This window comes from Lachnellula hyalina (assembly GCF_007821495.1).
Source record: "Lachnellula hyalina strain CBS 185.66 chromosome Unknown contig00021, whole genome shotgun sequence".
NCBI lineage: Eukaryota > Fungi > Ascomycota > Leotiomycetes > Helotiales > Lachnaceae > Lachnellula > Lachnellula hyalina.
In genome coordinates this window covers 81,615-100,341 of record NW_022157135.1, presented here as the reverse complement: position 1 = coordinate 100,341, position 18,727 = coordinate 81,615, and the positions used below count along the sequence as shown (strand labels likewise).

General features: G+C 47.9%; 5 protein-coding genes across 5 annotated transcripts; 2 read left to right on the top strand and 3 right to left on the bottom strand.

Annotated features, from left to right (window-relative positions):
• Positions 1 to 2,108: 2,108 nt before the first annotated feature.
• Positions 2,109 to 4,266, bottom strand: MOD-E (Heat shock protein 90-like protein; the record flags this gene model as incomplete). The annotated part of the gene is made up of 2 exons (XM_031147653.1): positions 2,109 to 3,950; positions 4,006 to 4,266. 2 exons carry the CDS (start codon positions 4,264 to 4,266, stop codon positions 2,109 to 2,111), a joined length of 2,103 nt encoding a protein of 700 aa, XP_031007933.1.
• Positions 4,267 to 7,013: 2,747 nt separating this feature from the next.
• On the top strand, positions 7,014 to 9,134 carry fsa6_1 (Fusarisetin A cluster transcription factor; the record flags this gene model as incomplete). The annotated part of the gene is made up of 1 exon (XM_031147652.1): positions 7,014 to 9,134. The coding sequence occupies one exon, from the start codon at positions 7,014 to 7,016 to the stop codon at positions 9,132 to 9,134; it is 2,121 nt and encodes a 706-aa protein (XP_031007940.1).
• Positions 9,135 to 9,702: 568 nt separating this feature from the next.
• On the bottom strand, positions 9,703 to 10,761 carry LHYA1_G002676 (Zinc-type alcohol dehydrogenase-like protein; the record flags this gene model as incomplete). Its single annotated transcript, XM_031147651.1, has 1 exon — positions 9,703 to 10,761. The coding sequence occupies one exon, from the start codon at positions 10,759 to 10,761 to the stop codon at positions 9,703 to 9,705; it is 1,059 nt and encodes a 352-aa protein (XP_031007941.1).
• A 3,330-nt stretch (positions 10,762 to 14,091) lies between these two features.
• On the bottom strand, positions 14,092 to 14,784 carry LHYA1_G002675 (putative uridine kinase; the record flags this gene model as incomplete). The annotated part of the gene is made up of 1 exon (XM_031147650.1): positions 14,092 to 14,784. The coding sequence occupies one exon, from the start codon at positions 14,782 to 14,784 to the stop codon at positions 14,092 to 14,094; it is 693 nt and encodes a 230-aa protein (XP_031007938.1).
• Positions 14,785 to 16,622: 1,838 nt separating this feature from the next.
• On the top strand, positions 16,623 to 17,307 carry LHYA1_G002674 (uncharacterized protein; the record flags this gene model as incomplete). Its single annotated transcript, XM_031147649.1, has 2 exons — positions 16,623 to 17,126; positions 17,191 to 17,307. The coding sequence occupies 2 exons, from the start codon at positions 16,623 to 16,625 to the stop codon at positions 17,305 to 17,307; spliced, it is 621 nt and encodes a 206-aa protein (XP_031007939.1).
• Between the last annotated feature and the right edge of the window lie 1,420 nt (positions 17,308 to 18,727).

Here is an 18,727-nt window from a genome sequence, read left to right as displayed (position 1 = left end):
AAACAGCATGCGAAATCCATACATCCTCAAAGTCTCTCTCCCCCCATGATATCTGCTTCCCACTCCCCCCCTCACTTCTTACAAATACGGTTAAACGCAGTCCCATCCAACAAGCTCCCATTGCCGGAACTCGGAACTTTAACCATCATAGCCGGAGGAATGAGCGCCTTGTACTGAGTACAAGCCCAATCTTGCTTGTTAGAATCTATATCGCACATTCCATCGTAAGCCAGAATTCAAACTTCAGTTTCATACTGTACGTCATTCAGCCATTCATCCATCCATTTTGAACCCACAAATTAAATTGGGCGCAAAAATAGATGAGATGAGATGTGGGAATGAAGAAAATAGGAAATGAATAGGAAGAACTTCAATTGGACAAGCATACCCCAGCCGATAAACCACGCCGCACATGCATGAAGCCCATCTACCGGAGATCCAGAGCATTCGAACTGGCATTTGAATCCAATGTATGCGCCGGACGAGAAAGTGCCTGATACCGGAGTCTGTTGTGTTTGTATTCCCGTCAGTAGGTATGGGTAGGAAGGAGCTGTGGTGGATCCTCAGATGATAGGAAAGGAAAAAGAAGGAAGGAGAAGGCACCAGACTTACGCGTTGAGAAAGGGCGTTCTTTTCCGCCCAGCTGGAATCCACAGCATACGACGCGTCGAGCTCAGCTGTAGCAGCGGGTGTTGCAATTGGGGTGACGGCAGCGAATGTTACGACCCCTGTGGACAGACAGACACCAGTATCGATCAGCTCTCTTATATCCATTAATCGATTATCTCATACCCGCTCCTCAAATCAAATTAAACACCACGAAACGAAACACGGAAGGGAATGGGGCAGAGAGAGAGCTTACAGCCTCCAGGAGCAGCAGTGACAGGCTCGCCGGTCGTGCACGTCGGGGATGCAGCAGCAGTAGCAATGATAGTCGAACGGGCGTTGGTATCGAGGATGACTGGTGGCAGGGCGAGGGAGCTCGTCAGGAAGAGGGCGATGGAGATGAGTACTCGCAATAGAGAATACATTCTTGCGGTTGATACGGTGGGTGAGGTGGTAAACGTTGATTTCGTTTTGTTTACTTGCTGTGAACGAAGATTGGAGTTGAAGAGGTTTTGGGGAAGCTTGGAAGAGCTTAATCCTAGCAATCAATGAATCCTTGACCTTGAAGCGAGCGATTCAAATTGGATTCCCAAAGTCACAAACACTGGAAGATAGTTAATTTGAAAAGACGATTAGAAAAGAGCGGGGAGAAGAAAACCCTATACATACCCAAAAGCATATTCAATATACAAAGACAATTCATAGAGACTGTGGAGACAATATTCTATACACCCATCCATAGTCATTCACCTACCTATCCATAATAGTATCCTAATCCCCTCACCCCCTCAATCTCGAAATCTATATACATAGGTACCAAACAAACAAATCTTTATTGCAGATAGGAGTTCAAGCCAGGCCAGCACTTCACTCTGCATAGACCCAACCCCTACTACGTAGATCACAAATCAATCCATCAATCAAGAAAAGACAGAAGGAAGGAAAACCACCTGCATGCTGATAGGTAGACCTCGCACCTCGCATCAGGTTTGCGTTACAAGGTCACGGTTTCATGGATATTACCGCGCCATCCAGATGCACAGGAGATAGAATACTGATATTTTAGACCGATCTAGGAGTCAGTCCACCGCATCCGGGAAGGAGGATAGGGGATGAGGGGACGATACTTGGCATTCTCTGTTTCATATAAGCGCATCACACTCAATTGAAAGGAAAAGCACGAAAAATGCGCAAGGAATTACTTGATGAGTTCAGAAAGTAGAAAAGGCCATGTCTGTAAACTACATCACTCAAGGAGAAAGTCACAAGCAGCAAGGGTTGAAGGAAGTAATGTAACATTTTTGTATTCATCTCTGTCTATTTGTCTGCATTGTCGTCACTAGGATACACGTTTTTTATTATGCCACCATCGTAAACAGATGGCGAGAGAAGAAGGGGCTGATGCAAGACGAGAATGACCAAAACCAACCAATCGAACTCCACTCCGCCGCAAGAAATTCCAGAACAAACGCAATTCCACGCTGAAAGAAGATATGGCAAATCTAGTCAACCTCCTCCATGGCGCTCTCGGCTGGTGCCTCTTCCGAAGCCTCAGCAACTGACTCCTCGCTGATCTCTGGCTCTTCCTCAACGTTCAGGCCGAGGGAGACGAGCTTGTGAATTCGCTCAGCGAAACCAGCTGGCTCCTCGATAGTGAAGCCGGAAACGAGCAGGGAAGTCTCGTAGAGAAGTTGGGTAATGGACTTGACGGTACGGTCATTCTCACCGTCAGTCTCAACCTTCTTCTTCAGCTCCTTGATGATTGGCGAGCGGGGCGAGATCTCAAAGGTCTTCTTGGATGACATGTATGAGGACATCGAGGTGTCACGGAGAGCTTGTGCCTTCATGATACGCTCCATATTGGCAGACCAACCGAATTGACCTGTGCGGATGGCACAAGGAGCACCGATGAGCTTGTGGCTAACCACAACTTTCTCGACCTTGTCGCCGAGGACATTCTTGAGGGCCTTTGCGAGACCTTCAAACTCCTTCTCTTCCTCCTCACGGACCTTCTTCTCCTCCTCGGTCTCCTCGAGCTCGAAGTCCTTGGTGATATCAACAAGCTTCTTGCCCTCAAACTCCTTCAGTTGAGTCATGGCATACTCATCAATGGGATCAACCAGGAATAGAACCTCGAAGTTCTTCTCCTTAAGGGAGTCCAGGAAAGGTGACTTTTGGACGGCCTTGAGCGACTCGCCAGTGATGTAGTACATGTTCTTCTGGTGCTCAGGCATGCGGGTGACATAGTCTTGGAGGGAGGTAATATCATCACCAGACTTGGTGGAGCTGAATCGGAGAAGCTTGGCGAGGGCGTTGCGGTTTTGGGTGTCCTCGTGGATACCGAGCTTGATGTTTTTGCTGAAGGCAGTGTAGAATTTGTCAAACTGCTCTTTGTCCTCGGAGATTTCCTGGAAAAGCTCAAGAACCTTCTTAACAATGTTCTTCTTGATGACCTTCATGATCTTGTTTTGTTGAAGAGTCTCACGAGACAAGTTCAATGGGAGATCCTCAGAGTCAACAACACCCTTGACGAAGCTCAACCATTCAGGAATGATATCCGTAGCATCATCAGTAATGAAGACACGGCGGACGTACAACTTGATGTTGTTCTTGGTCTTCTTCGTCTCGAAGAGATCGAAGGGTGCGCGCTTGGGAACGAAAAGGATGGCGCGGAATTCGAGTTGACCTTCGACGGAGAAATGCTTAACAGCCAAGTGGTCTTCCCAGTCGTTGGAGAGGGACTTGTAGAAGGATCCGTACTCCTCTGGGGTGATTTCAGAGGGATTTCTTGTCCAAATTGGCTTTTGCTTGTTGAGCTCCTCTTCCTCAATCTTCGACTCCTTGATCTTCTTTGTCTTCTTCTCCTTCTTCTCTTCCTCATCATCATCGACCTCCTCAATCTTGGCCTTCTGGTCATCTTCTTCATCTTTGGTCTCCTCGGCATCCTCATCAGGAACCTCCTTCTCGGTCTCCTTGAGGACGTGGAGGTAGATTGGGTAGGAAATGAACTCGGAGTGCTTCTTGACGACCTCCTTGATCTTTGACTCGTTCAAGTAGTCGGTTTGCTCATCCTTAATGTGGAGAATGATCTTGGTACCACGTCCGAGAGGCTCGCCATCAGTGTCGGGTGTGAGGGTGAAGGTGCCACCAGCAGCGGACTCCCAGATATATTGCTCATCATCGTTGTGCTTTGAAATGACGGTGACGCGGTCAGCAACAAGGTAGGCAGAGTAGAAACCAACACCGAATTGACCAATCATGGAAATATCGGCACCTGCGGTCAGAGCCTCCATAAATTGCTTGGTGCCAGATCGTGCAATCGTACCAAGGTTGTTGACGAGATCCTAATAGTTCAATGTCAGCAGAGAGCTTGGAATTGCCTCGCAGATTGTCACTTACAGCTTTGGTCATGCCAATACCGGTATCACGCAGAGTCAAGGTCTTGTTCTCCTTGTCTGGGATGATGTCGATACGGAGATCCTTTCCTGAGTCAAGTTTACTTGGGTCAGAGAGGGCCTCATATCTAATCTTGTCGAGAGCATCGGAACAATTGGAAACAAGTTCTCTCAAGAAGATCTCCTTGTTAGAATAGACTGTGTTGATGATGAGGCCGAGCAGCTGAGAGATCTCAGCCTGGAACTCGAAGGTTTCGCCAGCCATGTTTATGGTTGTGGGAGTGCGTAAATCTGAAGATGATGTGTTAGCAGATGTCATTGTAGGTCGTGAAGACAATTAGAGGTGTTTTCGCAGTGCGCGTGCGTGCGAATGGGCCGGGAGACAGTTTGTTCAAGCTCTCCCGATGAGGCTGAGAGCTTAGGCAACTGTTGACAATGGAAATGGAGGTGAATACAACGGATAGACTTGATTGAAGCTTACCTTATTGTATTGTGTAGTTGTAGAGAATTGTAGAAGCTTTGCGCGAGACAAGCTGAAGGAATTGTTTTTTGTTTTGGATGGTTTGCAGAAAATGTTGGAGAACAGAAAGCAGCAAGTAGATTTAAGCATTTTCCTCACTTTTCGATAGCCTTCCACGGAAATCTGGCTATGCCATACTTAGACTAGCCTCTGCAGCACGTGGCCATTCCTTCAACACCTCAACATTGTTACTGGCGTATTCTATGCTCTTCTCTACTCCACTGCCCAGGCTTCCTTCTCTTCTAAATCATTCCATGTTAAGCAAAACATTAAAGTCCTGCTCAAGATAGCAAAGTATATCTGCTAATCATCATCCGAAATGTATTTTTACGTTTTTCTTTCTGTTGCCCTTCCAACAACCTTTGTTTTGATATCACGTGTATGGCAATTATTTTTTCCTCAGGCTTGACGCATTTAGAAGGTTCTAGCATGTCTAAACTTCGACTGAATGATTTTGCAAGCACAATTGACATCGAGGTCTCATTTCACTTGGAGCATTCAAGAGGAGAGACATTCTAAGCACTGGCTCGGTTTTAATGACCTTGCATTACTTGGTGACCGATATTAGATGCTGAATGTATCCTCTCATTGTTGTCTGGTATAGAGGCTAGTTGTAGGTGTCCGGCCTGCATTTAGTTTGACGCTTGAAATCTATATAAGCTATATGTTACTGCGAAGTGCCGGACCGATGGTATGTGTATTGCGTACTCATTGTTCAATTTCGATTCAGCTTCTTTCTCTTAAACAAATAGATGGCAGCCGATCTTGTGCCAATTCTACATGAAGAACCCGATCTTCCATGCTTGCTACCTTGAACTCGTCACGACAATACCGATGCCAAAATTCCGAGAAACAGTGCTCTACTTCATTTTGGAAACAGAATTTCCGATGCCTAAGTACAGGTATTGGTTCTTTGGATTATCACTATGACTTGAGGTTTCATCGTGTTCCCCTGCCCTGTGGAGAGTAAATCGCTCAGGCTCTACCACGGCTGAATAGGCCCCATCATCCATCCAACAACCTTACCCACATCAGCATCTCTCTCCCCCTCGACAACAGTCCTCACGAAATTTCCTCCCAGCGCCGGATCCCTCGCCCCCATCTTCTTCAACACCTCCGGTCCCGACCCACCAAGGCCCGTAGCCAACAACCCAGGACTAACACTCCAAACCTTCACACCATCCTCGCCCAAAATCCTCTTCCACTCCAACATCACCATATTGAGTCCCACCTTAACGCTCCTGTACGCCGTAAGCGAAAGCCCCTCTTTCGGCCATCCTTTTGCAGGCGAGTGATTGACTGTCAGAACGGGGTTATTGTGACCGGTCAAGTTGGCGGTCCCGCTGGTCATGAAGAGCAGACGCGGATCTGAGGATTTGATGAGCAGGGGCGCAAGGGTATGCGTAAGGAGGTGTGTGGATGTGGTGTTTACGTCCCAGGAGCGATTCCACATCTCGCGCATTTCGCGCAAGGATGATCCGCTGCCAATGTCGAATTGAGCACCTAAAACAAATACACCAATCAGCATTCCTTCCATTCCATCTCCTTTGCAACTTTACAGCCACGGTGACTTGCCGGCATTGTTAATCAAGACGTCCACACGACCGTACTCGGCGCTGATTTGGTCGAAGAGGTTAGTGATGGATGAGTCGGACTCAATGTCGATTTGCACGGGTTTGATGACGCTGCTGCTGGATGGACATTCGGTCTGGGCTTGTTGGGTTGCAGCTTCGGCTTTCGCAAGGCTACGACCACCGAGAAGGATGGTGTAGGGTTTGGGAGATTGGAGTAATGACTTGACGATTTCGAAGCCGAGGCCGGCGTTGGCACCAGTTATTAGGACAATTGGGTCAGAAGCCATGTTGCTTTGGTGTTTATGAATTTAATAGCTGTCGATAGTGTGTTATACTTGATAGTAAGTTGATTGAGGTTTCAGATGGTCGAAGAGTAGGATGCCTATGAAATCCAATAATCGAAGAGAATACACAAACATGAAATTTCCCCAGACATGCCCTACGCGACTTATATAGACAATTCTCCACTCGGAGAAAGACGAATGGGTTGCACATTCTTGAGTAGCTTTGCAGCTGGTCCCCGATTCTTGGGATTCGTCGGAGGAGTTATCCAAGAATTGCCTCATACGGAGATGTTCCTCATAATACACTGATACGGGGTATAATATGTCACTGGGAAACAGCGGACAAGTGATGAGACTTAGCCTATAAGAGAAAGAGGCTCGGCCGAGGGAAATATCCTGTTTGGGAAAGGTCACTTTACCTGACATCAATAATGCAAAGCGGAGAACTTACCTTCTCAACTATCGCGTGGCCAGCCGATGTTAAGACCTTGGAACTTGTTTAGAGAAATTGAATGATCATTAGTTAGTACCTAGGTACCTTGTGAAGTTTGGGAGAGGAACATGTGTGTCATGTGACTAACCGCATTCCCAGGTATAACAACGGCATCGCTTCCCCTTGGTTCCACACTGCGGGATGGCCCAGCTTTCAAACTTAACCGGGAAGTTCAGAATCAATGGCAATGCTTCTCACACGTCAAAGGTCACGAAACGACCTCGAGAAACGCTCGTATGCCTTCAATGCAAAGCATCTAAACTTCGATGCGATCGCGGGCAGCCGTGCAGCGGCTGTCTCAAAAGAGATGTAGCCTGCAGTTACCACAAGTCTACTTTGGCAACAGATGGTGCTCCTCGTAATACTGTGGCCGAAGATAGGTTATTACACCTGGAGTCGATGGTCAAAAGCTTGATGCAGGAACGGGTTCAGTCCGGAAACAGTGGGATGCCGGAAAATACCATGACACCACCGGAAAACACACCGCCAGCTCACGATCCCTCAGAGCATCTTGATCAGTCGCGAGGCGAGCTAATCAACAATGGGAACTATGTCGGTTCCACTCATTGGTCTGCAATATTGGACGACATACAAGAGCTGAGGCTCGTCTTAGGTGGCTCTACGGACATACCCGAATCAGAAGGAGATCTTGCAGCTGTAAGGCCCTCTGTAAATAGCGAGGTTATCTTTGGATCCTCGAGTAAATACTCTGTCCAACAGATCGTCTCCCAACACTTACCCCCAAAGGTTGAAGTCGATCGTGCCCTCTCCTTCTTCTTCCGTGGCGAAACCTTCATCGTTCCATTCATTCATACATATTATTTTCAACGTCAGTATCGAGATTTCTGGGCAGACCCTGCAAATGTCAATCCTCTCTGGCTATCAATGCTCTTTTCGGTTTGTTATATATCGTCTCTTATGGGCGGCACATCAGGTCCCCAGCAATCCTGGGGATCTGAGAGATCTGCTCTGCATTCAGCCTCAGGCCAATGTCTTGTATTAGGAAAATATCATCGACCACAAAAATTTGCAGTGGAGGCACTGGGTATATATGGGCATTGCAAAAACCTCCAAAGCCTTGAAACTTCTCGAGAAGCTGGGTCAATTTTGAGCATGGTTGTGCGCATGGCATACGAAATGGGATATCACCGGGATCCGGACAAATTTGGGTCCTTCACTGTATTTGAGGGCGAGATGCGCAGGCGATGTTGGGCTTCTTTGAGACAGATGGACGTGATGATTTCTTTCCAACTGGGCCTTCCGTCCTCTATCTGCCTCGACAATTGTGACACCAAGTCACCTAGAAATCTCCTAGATTCGGATTTCGACGAAGATACCAAAGTATTGCCGGAGTCCCGACCTGAAAATGAGCCTACGAGACTACTCTGGTTTATTGTCAAAGTCAGGGTTATGGCCAATTTTGGCGAGGTCTGTCAAGACGCACTCTCGTTCAAAGAGAAGTCGGAAGCAGAAATAGTTCAGCTTGATAAGGAAATTCGACAAACGTATAGAACGGTACCCGAAGTTCTCCGATCACGTCCTATTTCTGAGTCGATCACAGATGCGCCTTTTCTCATTATGACTAGGCTATACATTGATCTTATCCATTTAAAATGTGTCTGTATCTTGCATCGCAAATACATGGCTCGGGGAAATCTCTTTAGCACCATTTCCTGCGTGGAAGCGGGGACGAAAATGGTGAGCCAATTTCTTGACATATATAAGGAGTTCGCGCCTGGTGGTCAACTTTATATGGAGCGCTGGATGCTCAATAATTTCACCATGAATGACTTCCTCTTGGGCGTTATGGTGCTCTGTCTTGTGGTGCACACACGATGGAAGAAAGGGCCACAGAACTCGTCTATCGATGCCGCGACGGAAAGCGAGGTTCTGGGGCTACTAAGGCAGTGTCATACTGTCTGTGTGGAGAAGTCTGCTTCGTGCAGAGATGCACGGCGTGTTTCATATGCTATTCTTCTCACTTTAAACGGTGCCAAGGGCCCCAAAACACCAGCGATACAAACTACACGTGCTTCATCTTCGGATATACAACCAACGGTTGGCGAATCACAGGCTGTTGATCCAGTCTCACTGTTGCAACCTTGTCGAGTTGGCTCTGTTCAGACTGACGAAGCCGCTTTTGGACTGCTTGATCCTTTCAATTTCATGGGCAGTGATGCTGACAATATGGACTGGACGTTATTTGACTCGCAATTCTTCGCCCAGGACGTAACATTTGTGGATGGCTTCGTTCCAGGATGAGGGAAACACCGCACTGCGATTCGTAAGATATGGCAATATCAAATACCAAGACGACGCCATTACCAATGGCTGTTGGTATGGCACGCAACCTCATCAGTGCCCTTCTCAGAAATGAGTATAGAACCTGCTAGTTAATCAGGATGCAGTGCTACTATGTCGATATGAACGAGAGTTCCACCGATCGATGCAATTGGCTTTTCTCTCCGGTTCGCTGGGATTCGAACTAGCCTGGGTGATGGGGCAGTCAGTTCTCTCCTTTTCGGAAACGTCTCACCGCAGTTGAACTATGGAACGGTATATGCCTTGGAAAGTTTCTTTAAGATATTCTCCCTGGTACAATTGTAGTACTTGCCCATCTAAACCTCTTTGACTGTCCAATCAGAGGTCTTGAAAATATAGCTTCTCACAGCAAGAATCCATATATCCTCAACGAACTCCTGCAATGTAGCTTGTATCACTTGTGAAGTATCGCTGGTTACAGTAGAGTTTTTGATTTCGAAAGGGTTCAGAGCAGCGTTGTTATTAAAGGGTATAGTAGTAAACACACATACAAAATGAATCCAAAACCTCAGCCAGACCACGACTTCTCATACGTTTCCATCGCTACATCAACGATAATCTTCCCTCTCGACCTCCCTGTCTTCAGTTTCTCGAAAGCCTTCGGCGCCTCCTCAAAGGAAAACTTCGAGTCAATCACAGACCTGATCTTCCCCTCTGTCATCCACACTCCAATCTGCGCCAAGTCTGCCGCATTGGGACTCGCAAAGAAGCCTTCGAGCTTCCGCTTCCCACCACCTAGAAAGCCAGGTAGAAACTTCACTTTTGCCTTTTCCACCACACTGGAAAGCGTAAGTGATCCTGCAATCAAGACATACACAGCTCCGGGCTTTGTAAATTCATGGCACTTCCAATACAGCTCCAAATCCTCACTCCCAACATTATCAACAATATGATCGAACAGGACTCCACTGGCCTTCAACGCCTCTGCCACACTGTCTTTCCGATAATCCACCACTTCATCCGCGCCGAGACTCTTGCAGAGCTCGACGTTCGGGGTCGAGCAGGACGTCGTCACGTGGCAGCCTACAGCTTTCGCGATTTGGATCCCGAAGATACCTGTCCCACCCGATCCGCCGTTGATGAAGATGTGATCGCCTTTCTTGACTCTCGGCACAATGGTCTGGTAGGCCGTCAAGCCCGCTATCGGGACAGCCGCGGCGTCAACCAGACTCACTCCTTCCGGCACCTTGACGACATTATCCTTCCCCGCGATCGTGAATTCGCTTAATCCGCCGCCGGCAAATGGTGAAGTGCCCGAGGCGCCGAAGACAAAGTCGCCGCGCTTAAAGGGGGAATCGGTTGCTGGTGTTACGATACGGCCTGCGATGTCGACGCAGGGGGTGGCGGGTTTGGATCTGGAGACTAGGAAGCGGCCTGCTATGGGGATCTCGGCGACCTTGTAGTCGACGGGGTTTAATGCGGTGGCTATTACTTGGATGAGATGTTGGCTTTGTGTTGGTTTGGGTACAGGGTTTGAGGTGATGAGGGTGAGGTTCTTTTCGAGGCCGCCTTTCGTGCTGATGTAGTGCCAGGTCCTGGCGGCTGTTGGTGGGAAGATTGTGGCCATTGTAAGTATTGGTACGGTATGTGTTATGTGGCTGATAGAGCGTGCTGTGAAAGGTGATGCGGTTGAAGTTGAGGAGAGGAATGTACGATGCACCAGATGTAGATGATGATCACGAGGTTATGAACACACTTTAGGAATTTCCCGCTAGAGTCTGAGATACAAGTAAATGTGATACTGGGAAGGAGCTTTGGTGTTATAAGCAGGTGGGGCGCATGTTATATATCATACCCATACGGCCTTATGTTCGTTAGAGGGACGGGCCAAGGTGTAATTTTGAAATCCGATGCACGCAGCCGCGTCCCTTTCGCATTCGGAGAAACTTCAAATTGTCTCTCAGATGAAGCTAAGTAAGGTACCTAGGTATTTTAGGCAATTGAAATGAGCGTGCGAGTTGATGGTAGTTACCTGATCAATGTCCTTGCCGACATTCATCACCTGTTAGTTGCATGAATGTGAGTTCCTTCGCATTCGCTTAAACCCCTTACTGTATTACGTCATGCATTCTAGCCAATGCGATGTCTGCGCATATGACTTCTTCTATTGATCGAAACTTCGACTTGAGTTTTTAACGTGGGAAGTATACTTAGGGAGCATATTGCTGTTCGAAGTTCCTTGGCAGACAGGCCAAAAGCTACACTTAAGAAGTGGATATCACGAAAGCACGCACGTGATCACGCCCCTCGTTACCCCTTTCGCACAAACCTTCAGACATCCGGCTGAAAGACGATGGTAGGAGTATAGCACCTAGTACCAAAGCCGACCACACGAGAAGCTGAGTGTATGGGCTGCTGAATAGAGAGCCAGCTATTTATCTCTTAGGCTCCACTGGGACAAGAGTTCGAAACCAGGAAATATGGTGGATAGTCGGGCCGTTCGGTCAGCAGCATAGATTATTAGATTCATTAAATGTTATTAAATACCTGGCAGTATATATACTACCTGCATACATCTCAAATGCTCGGGTCGAACCCCCCAGTTACTCTATCCCAACCGAACATAAGCAGATCAGATATAGAAATCTCTTTCGCGGGCATCAGGGTGGTCTAGATCAACAAATGTGGCTTCGACTGGTGCATTCAGAATCCACTCCTTCCATGTACGAGCATTGGGTCGTCTGGAAAGGGTGAGAGAGATACTCGTTAGCACCGGTATTGGGTATTCAACTGCCACTGGGGTAGGTTGTGCATCCGGGTGCGGCAAAGGTTCCAATAATATGCGCCGACCACTCCTGTCGGAGGTCAAGGTAGAATGCACTGGAGTTGCAGTAACGCCTTCAATACGATTACTCCACAACCGGGCCAGGAGCTTGCTGAACAGTTCAGACACGGAGCATGTAGCACCCAAGGTATAATTTTGAAGCAGGCATTCAATTATGACTGCTGTGAGAGAGGTTGTGCAAGGAGCTGGAGCAATGGACTCGAACCCACAAGCCGCGATGAGTTCCGTCACACCGCAAAATGGCGATATTTTCGTCACAGCGGTGTCTGCTGAAGAGCATGCGTCGTGTAGTAAGACAACATCGGAATGTGAATCTTCCAGCATACTTTGAATGCCACTTGATATCATCCATGGAGACCCTGGAGCTGACGACCTAGCATCTAATTAGCATCTGTATCAGCAACCACTTTGTGCCACCTACGCAGCCCATGTTGCATCATTTCGGTCGGGATGAATGCTACCATGCCCACTGTAATAGAAGATGAGCAGTGTTTCTGGAGTCATTCTCAATAAACTTCAACGTGCGTTTGGACAGCGCTGTAGAGGCTTGGTGGTCTGGTATAGCATAGTGTTCGACCACATACCCGTAACAGTTGGTGAATACACGACCTAATGGTGGCAATTCTTCCCTCACGCCTAAATCATCTGAGGCCCAGCTTACGAGAAGCACTTTCACTCGGTTGTATCGAGATGCGTGTCGGCGCGGCCATTCCGCCTGCACTGTTTCTTGGAAGATCTTGGACCAGCCGGTAAACATCTCAACGTGCCTCTCAAGGACCTCAAGGTCTTCAATCCGTTCTTGGCTCTTTTCCTTGAGCTCCTCGAGCTCTGCTTCGAGTTCTTCCTTGAGCTCCTGATAATCTTCTTCATTTTGGGCAAGAAGCTCCTGCAGTTCTCCGGCATAGTAATCGTCGGCAAAATCACCGAGATGATCCTTAAGATAACGAATTTCTCTCTCTGAGGCTCTCTGCTGGTAGTAGAGAGCAAACTAAGCAGGTATTAGCATCTCAAAAAGCTGCAGACGTGGTATCCAAATTACCCATGATTTCAATAGCTCTTCATAGGGTTTTGGAGGAATCCGCCGAGAATTTACTGGTGGTTTAGGGCTATACCTGGCCTGGACACTCTGACTTTGTAAAGATTTACCTGGGGGCCTGTAGTTGCTCTGAACATTTCGGTGGTCCTGGGGATTGCATGGGTTCACATGACTCTGAAGATCACTCCTCTTTTGAGACATTTCACCGTTCGGCGCGTTGGCTTTAGACGAGAGATATTTCTGTCTCAGCTGGTCGAATGAGTGTCGAATGTTCTTATTCTCCTCTTGTATTCTATGGCACGGGTTTTCAATATATACTGTCAAAAGCCGTCAGCATATATATACGGAGTACTGTCAGGCACCATTGATTGAACACAGTTTATACAGTTATACTTACACATTTTTTCACAAGCTCGTCAAACTCCTCTCCTGTTACAAATCGATTCTGAATTGGCGGGCTATCGCCAGCTGCGTTATCTCCACTGCCATGGTTTTCAATCTGTCGATCGTGTTGTGGTCTGCCGGAAGCTCGGGTTTGAGTGAGAGATCTAGGTGCCGTCAAGAAACGACCCGTAACGAGGTCCCTCTTTCGGCCTTTACCTGCCCTAGATTTCCTGATTGCCGCCATGTAGTCAATCTGACAAAACGAGGTGGATGTTGGTGATTAGAGGTAAGGGTTTTGAAAACGAGAGACGCGTGATGCGTTTGACGCATTGATACGCGACGGGATAAGATTTAATGGATCATCACTAATTCGCGTACGCTACCTAGGTAGATTAGTAAAGCTTAATGTACCTAGAGCTAGCCTACATCTTGCCTAATATGATACGCTTGATTCATCAGGAACCAGACCAGATACTTTGCACTGTATTGTCTCACTTATCGCCAAAGCTGAAGTCCTACCTTCAAGTCCAGAGGGTTGAGAAGATGCATGTTGAGCCGCATGATATTATTCTGACTTTTAGTAATGAATAGTTGTAAAGCAATTTCAATTATGGGTTTTGAATCAATCGTAAAGGGCAACCAAGTCCAACAAAATGATATGCTTCAAAAAGTTTGCGTGTTGGTGTTGCGTCTTATTCCTCCACACTCTGTATCACAACCGCAGGCTTCACCAATTTCCTCCTGATCTCCACGCCATTCAGCAAATCATTGCTCTCCGCCCTCCTAACTGCAGCATCCCACGTCGTCTCAATCCCCGCCTCAATATGCCTCTTCGCGATCCTCGTCCGCGCAAGCTCTGGATCAACATCCACAAACCATGTATCATCCACCAATCCCTGAATCTGATTCCACGGCTCCGCATCCAAGAGCAGATAGTTGCCTTCCAGCAACACAAATGTGATATCCGCTGTAATCTTTATGCCGTCGTCCACAGGATCTTTGGCGGCATGATCGAAAGTGGGAGCAATTATAATGTCTGAGGTTTCAAACCGAGATTTAGAGAGGACGTTGATTAGCTTCAGCACGCCCTTCTCATCGAATGTCCAGCTTGCCCCGCGTCGCGCATAGGCTTCGAGTTTGTTCGGGAGCGCGTCGAGGGTCGAGCGGGGAAGATGGAAGCCATCCATGGGGACTATGGCCGCGAATGATACGGTCGAGGTCGCATTGAGGCGCTGCACGACTTTTGCTGCGATGGTTGACTTTCCCGAGCCTGGGGGGCCGGCGAGGGCTACCACGATGCGGTGTTGGGCTGGCGAGGCATTGTCGACGAGATGCTTGCAGAGTTCTATGGCTCGGTCAGTGAGGGAAGAATAAACAGGCTCCATACTACAGATATTGAGCAGGAAATAGACGGTATTGATATTGGGCACATACATCCAGTGGCTTCATATGTAGGCCAGATTAGGTCGACAGATCTCCGTTGCCATTTGGGCCCACTAATAAATTGGGAGAAGGACACAGAATTGGTTTTGAGGCTTCAGCCCATTTTGAATGCACGGTATGTCAGATTCGAGCTGACATGTATTTGTTCAATCAGGATCTTTGTTTGTGGAACAAGGAGGATTGTAGCTCACAATCTTGCGAGCAGAGGGGAAAGGAAAGGAGAGGAGAGGGGTAGTTGGATGATATCCCGTTCTAAAATGTACGCGCTACAGCAGGATTCCGCGTATATCTAGGTCTGTGGTGTACCTTTACTCTCCTCCCTTCCCCTTTCCTCTTTCATCCATCAATCACTGCACTATCTTCACATAGAGCACGAATAATGGACTCTTAAGGTCTTATCCTCTTAATTTTCCAACATGTAAAACCTCACGCATGAGCTGAGGCTACTCCCGCCAAATGGCTATCCAGAATCTGTCTGTTGAGCTAAACTTTGCTTTCATTTCCCCCTTTTCTCTTTTCGAAAGCTGAAAGCATAGATTATCAAGTGGCCCATTATCGAAAACACGTTACTCGTCAGGAAGTTCTGCGCAGAGAAGGTAAAGCCTCCTCTTCTTGGGTCTTAGCCGTACGAGCAGCGCTTTTCTGTGATTTTCCCAGCAAATCAAATGTTTTAAAGGTAGATTTCTGTTTATGTGCCGTTTCCAAGTTCACACTCCCATTCCACCCAAGCATATCATCCTGATACCCCTCTCCATTACAGACTGTTTATCAGTTACTATATCCAGCCCGACCCGGACCCCCTCCGAGCTTATGTGCCTCATAAGACAAGATTCGCTGGAGCCAGTAAGCTTTCAGGGGTCGTGTGTTCGGGGTATTACTGGAGCATCGTGCTCGCTTTGAAGGAATTAATGTGGTCTACCGTGCCTTGCTATTTTTGTTTACATAACTCGCGTGTAGGACTTAGCTCTTGGCATGTTCACCAGGAGCCGCGTGCCTAATTGTATCTTCGGACAGTCCAAGCGAGTGAAATTGAGGCTAAAGGTGTTAGAGAAGCCGTCCGCATCATGAGGCTTATTTTGCCCCGCGAACCCACATATCCCCGTGGGGATGTGACCATGAGCTTCTCCTTGTTCTCATCTACAAGCCAATATGGAAAAATATACGAAACAATCAAGATGGCTCAATTGTAATTCCATTGTGGTGTCGCTAATTTTGGCTAAACACTGTATTTGCCATTTGTAATATTCTAGTTTATCCCTTTCGGGAAGTGCGGCAATCTTATACAGCTGTCGAGAATACATAACTCTAGTTTATATTTCAAGCATTGGTGTCTATCATTCTTTTCTCATCAATCGGCAAGAAGCCTCGCCGAGGATTCAATTTCGAAATGAGATCAGTGTCCAAAATGGGTTTGCAGCCCCCTGGTATGGGACTATACTGAGGACTGCACGCGGTGGATGTGTCTCCATATCGTTAGACGTCTGAATTTAGTTTATGTAAGGAAAGTCACTGTAGCGAGTCAGAAAACTCTATGGGCAAACGATTCTAGGGTATCTGTGCCCCCGAGTGATTTAGACCTCTCTGCTTCCCCTCTTGATATACCATAGCCTAGTTGATCAGCCTGATTATATGAAAATGGCATCAAAACATTACCAAGCGGGCAAGAACTATATAAGTGGTGTACAGTGACAAACCCGTCCGCAAACCACACTCAACTCTCCCTTTCTAAGGATCTACAATTTATGATTAAGCAGTATACATTGTCCTTCTGAGCTCCAAAATGCATTATCTTGATGCTCTCCTCGCATTAGCTTCATTAGCAAGCACGGCATTGTCCCACGGCATATTGACCAGCCCCTACCCCCGCGCAATCGGCGCCTCCTCCCTCTCGGCCTGCGGCCCAACCGTGCAAGCCAACATCGCAGCGGACAACACCTCGCACGTCGAAGGACTGCCCGAAGCCGCGGCCACAGACCCGGCCTACAATGCCAGCGCCTGCAACCTATGGCTCTGCCGCGGCCTCCAATACGCAGACAACACAGCCAACGTGCAGAGCTGGACGGTCGGCCAAGTAGTCGCCATAGAGGCTTATATCAGGGTCCTGCATCACGGAACGGCGAATGTTAGTATTGTTGATACGCAGAGCAATACGATTGTTGGGGGAGAGTTGCTGTATTGGGGTGATTATGCGGATGAGACTTTGACGACGCTGCCGGCGAACAATACGGCGTTTTCCGTGACGATTCCGGAGTTGGGAGGGAAGTGTACTGTTGCTGGGGAGTGTGTAAGTTTCTGCTTTGCTTCGAGATGAGGGTTTGCGAGCTAGCTAGCTGACTGTTTATGTGTAGGTATTGCAATGGTGGTGGTATGGGACGGGGGTCAAGCAGACTTATGAGTCTTGCTTGGACTTCACTGTCGCACCGGCTGCGTCGACGATACCTCGTTTTAGGTTTTGGAGATATTAAAATGACTTACTGAGGAGAGTTTTGGTGAGGGGGAAGGTTGTGTCCGCTTTCGGGATGTAAAAACTATCATGTTTGAGTCTCTGCTTGAGGTTCAGAAGTGATACACTATGCCAGGTCTCGAACTTTCGCAAATAATGTGACGGTCTCTACCTAGTCCCTATACTTTGATTATTACCTGCGTTATCTTGTTTTCCGTGTATATACTCTTGCGTCGACAGATCCTTGTTTTGTACATAGGAAAACCTGTCATAGAACAGAGAGCGCAAGTATGTGAAGTTCCAGGCAGTAATGGCGCGCACGCTGATGGAATACGAATTGTGTCAGATGTGCTGAGAGGGACATTAGAATGCTAATAGTGAAGGGTTTATGGAATGAAATGGGGTTGCTGTGAGTCTGCATTCTGGAAAGCTCGAATCTAATAAGATTGCGATGTGGGATAGAAATTGGGACTCTGGAAAGGTTAATGATGTGAAACTGAACGAGATACACTATAAATTGGAAGTTGCACACCGAGGTCTTCACTTAAGAAAGACAAAAATAGCAGTCTGGCGTTGCGCTCATATAAGAGGGGGATATAAAATTACACACTTCCACTCTCTAGAACCCATATTTAGCTTGTACTCCTAGTACGCAGGGTATCTATTTTACACCTGTGTTGCCAACTTTTTACATATATCATACATCTTTACCGCTTTCAAGATCAATAATGTCCCCACTACCCCTATACTTCCCCCCATTATATCCCAAGCCGCTCACCCCCTCCTCTCCCTCTACCTCTACCTCCGTCTCCCCCAAGACCTCCACCACCTCCCCAAGCACAAGAGCATGATCCCCAACGACTTGCGTTTTCCTGAGCTGGCACCTGAGGACCTTCACCACACCATCTGCCTCTATCCTCGGAAGCACAATCCTACCTTGTTTATTTCCATTAATTGTAGGACTCGCAATCTCATGCTCTATAACTTTTATCCCCTCTCCCTTTTCTTCCCCTTTCCCGTCCCCCTCTCCATCTCCCTCAACCTTCCCAGCAGTTTCCAAAATCCCACGGAACGCCTCCTCTCCCCCATTACCCCTCGTAAACAGATCCGCAAGCCTAGCACCAGCCGTAGTAGCGGCCAGGATATGGATGAAGAAATTGCGATTGTGCAGAATCGTCTCATAGGTCTTTGAGGGCAGGCGGATGTTGAAGGATATGATGGGATCGGGGGAGAGGGAGATGGTGGTAAGGGAGGAGAGCGTCATGGCGCGATACCAGGCGGGGCGGGGTGGGCGGCTGACAAGAGGGGGCCGCTTGGAGGTTGTAAGGAGGACGACGGGGTGGGGAAGAGAGCGCATTGTTCTGCGGAGGGCGGTCGAGAGGGGTGGTTCTGGTGGTGGTGGTGATGGTGCCTCTGGTTTCTCCTCCTCTGGTTTCTCCGCC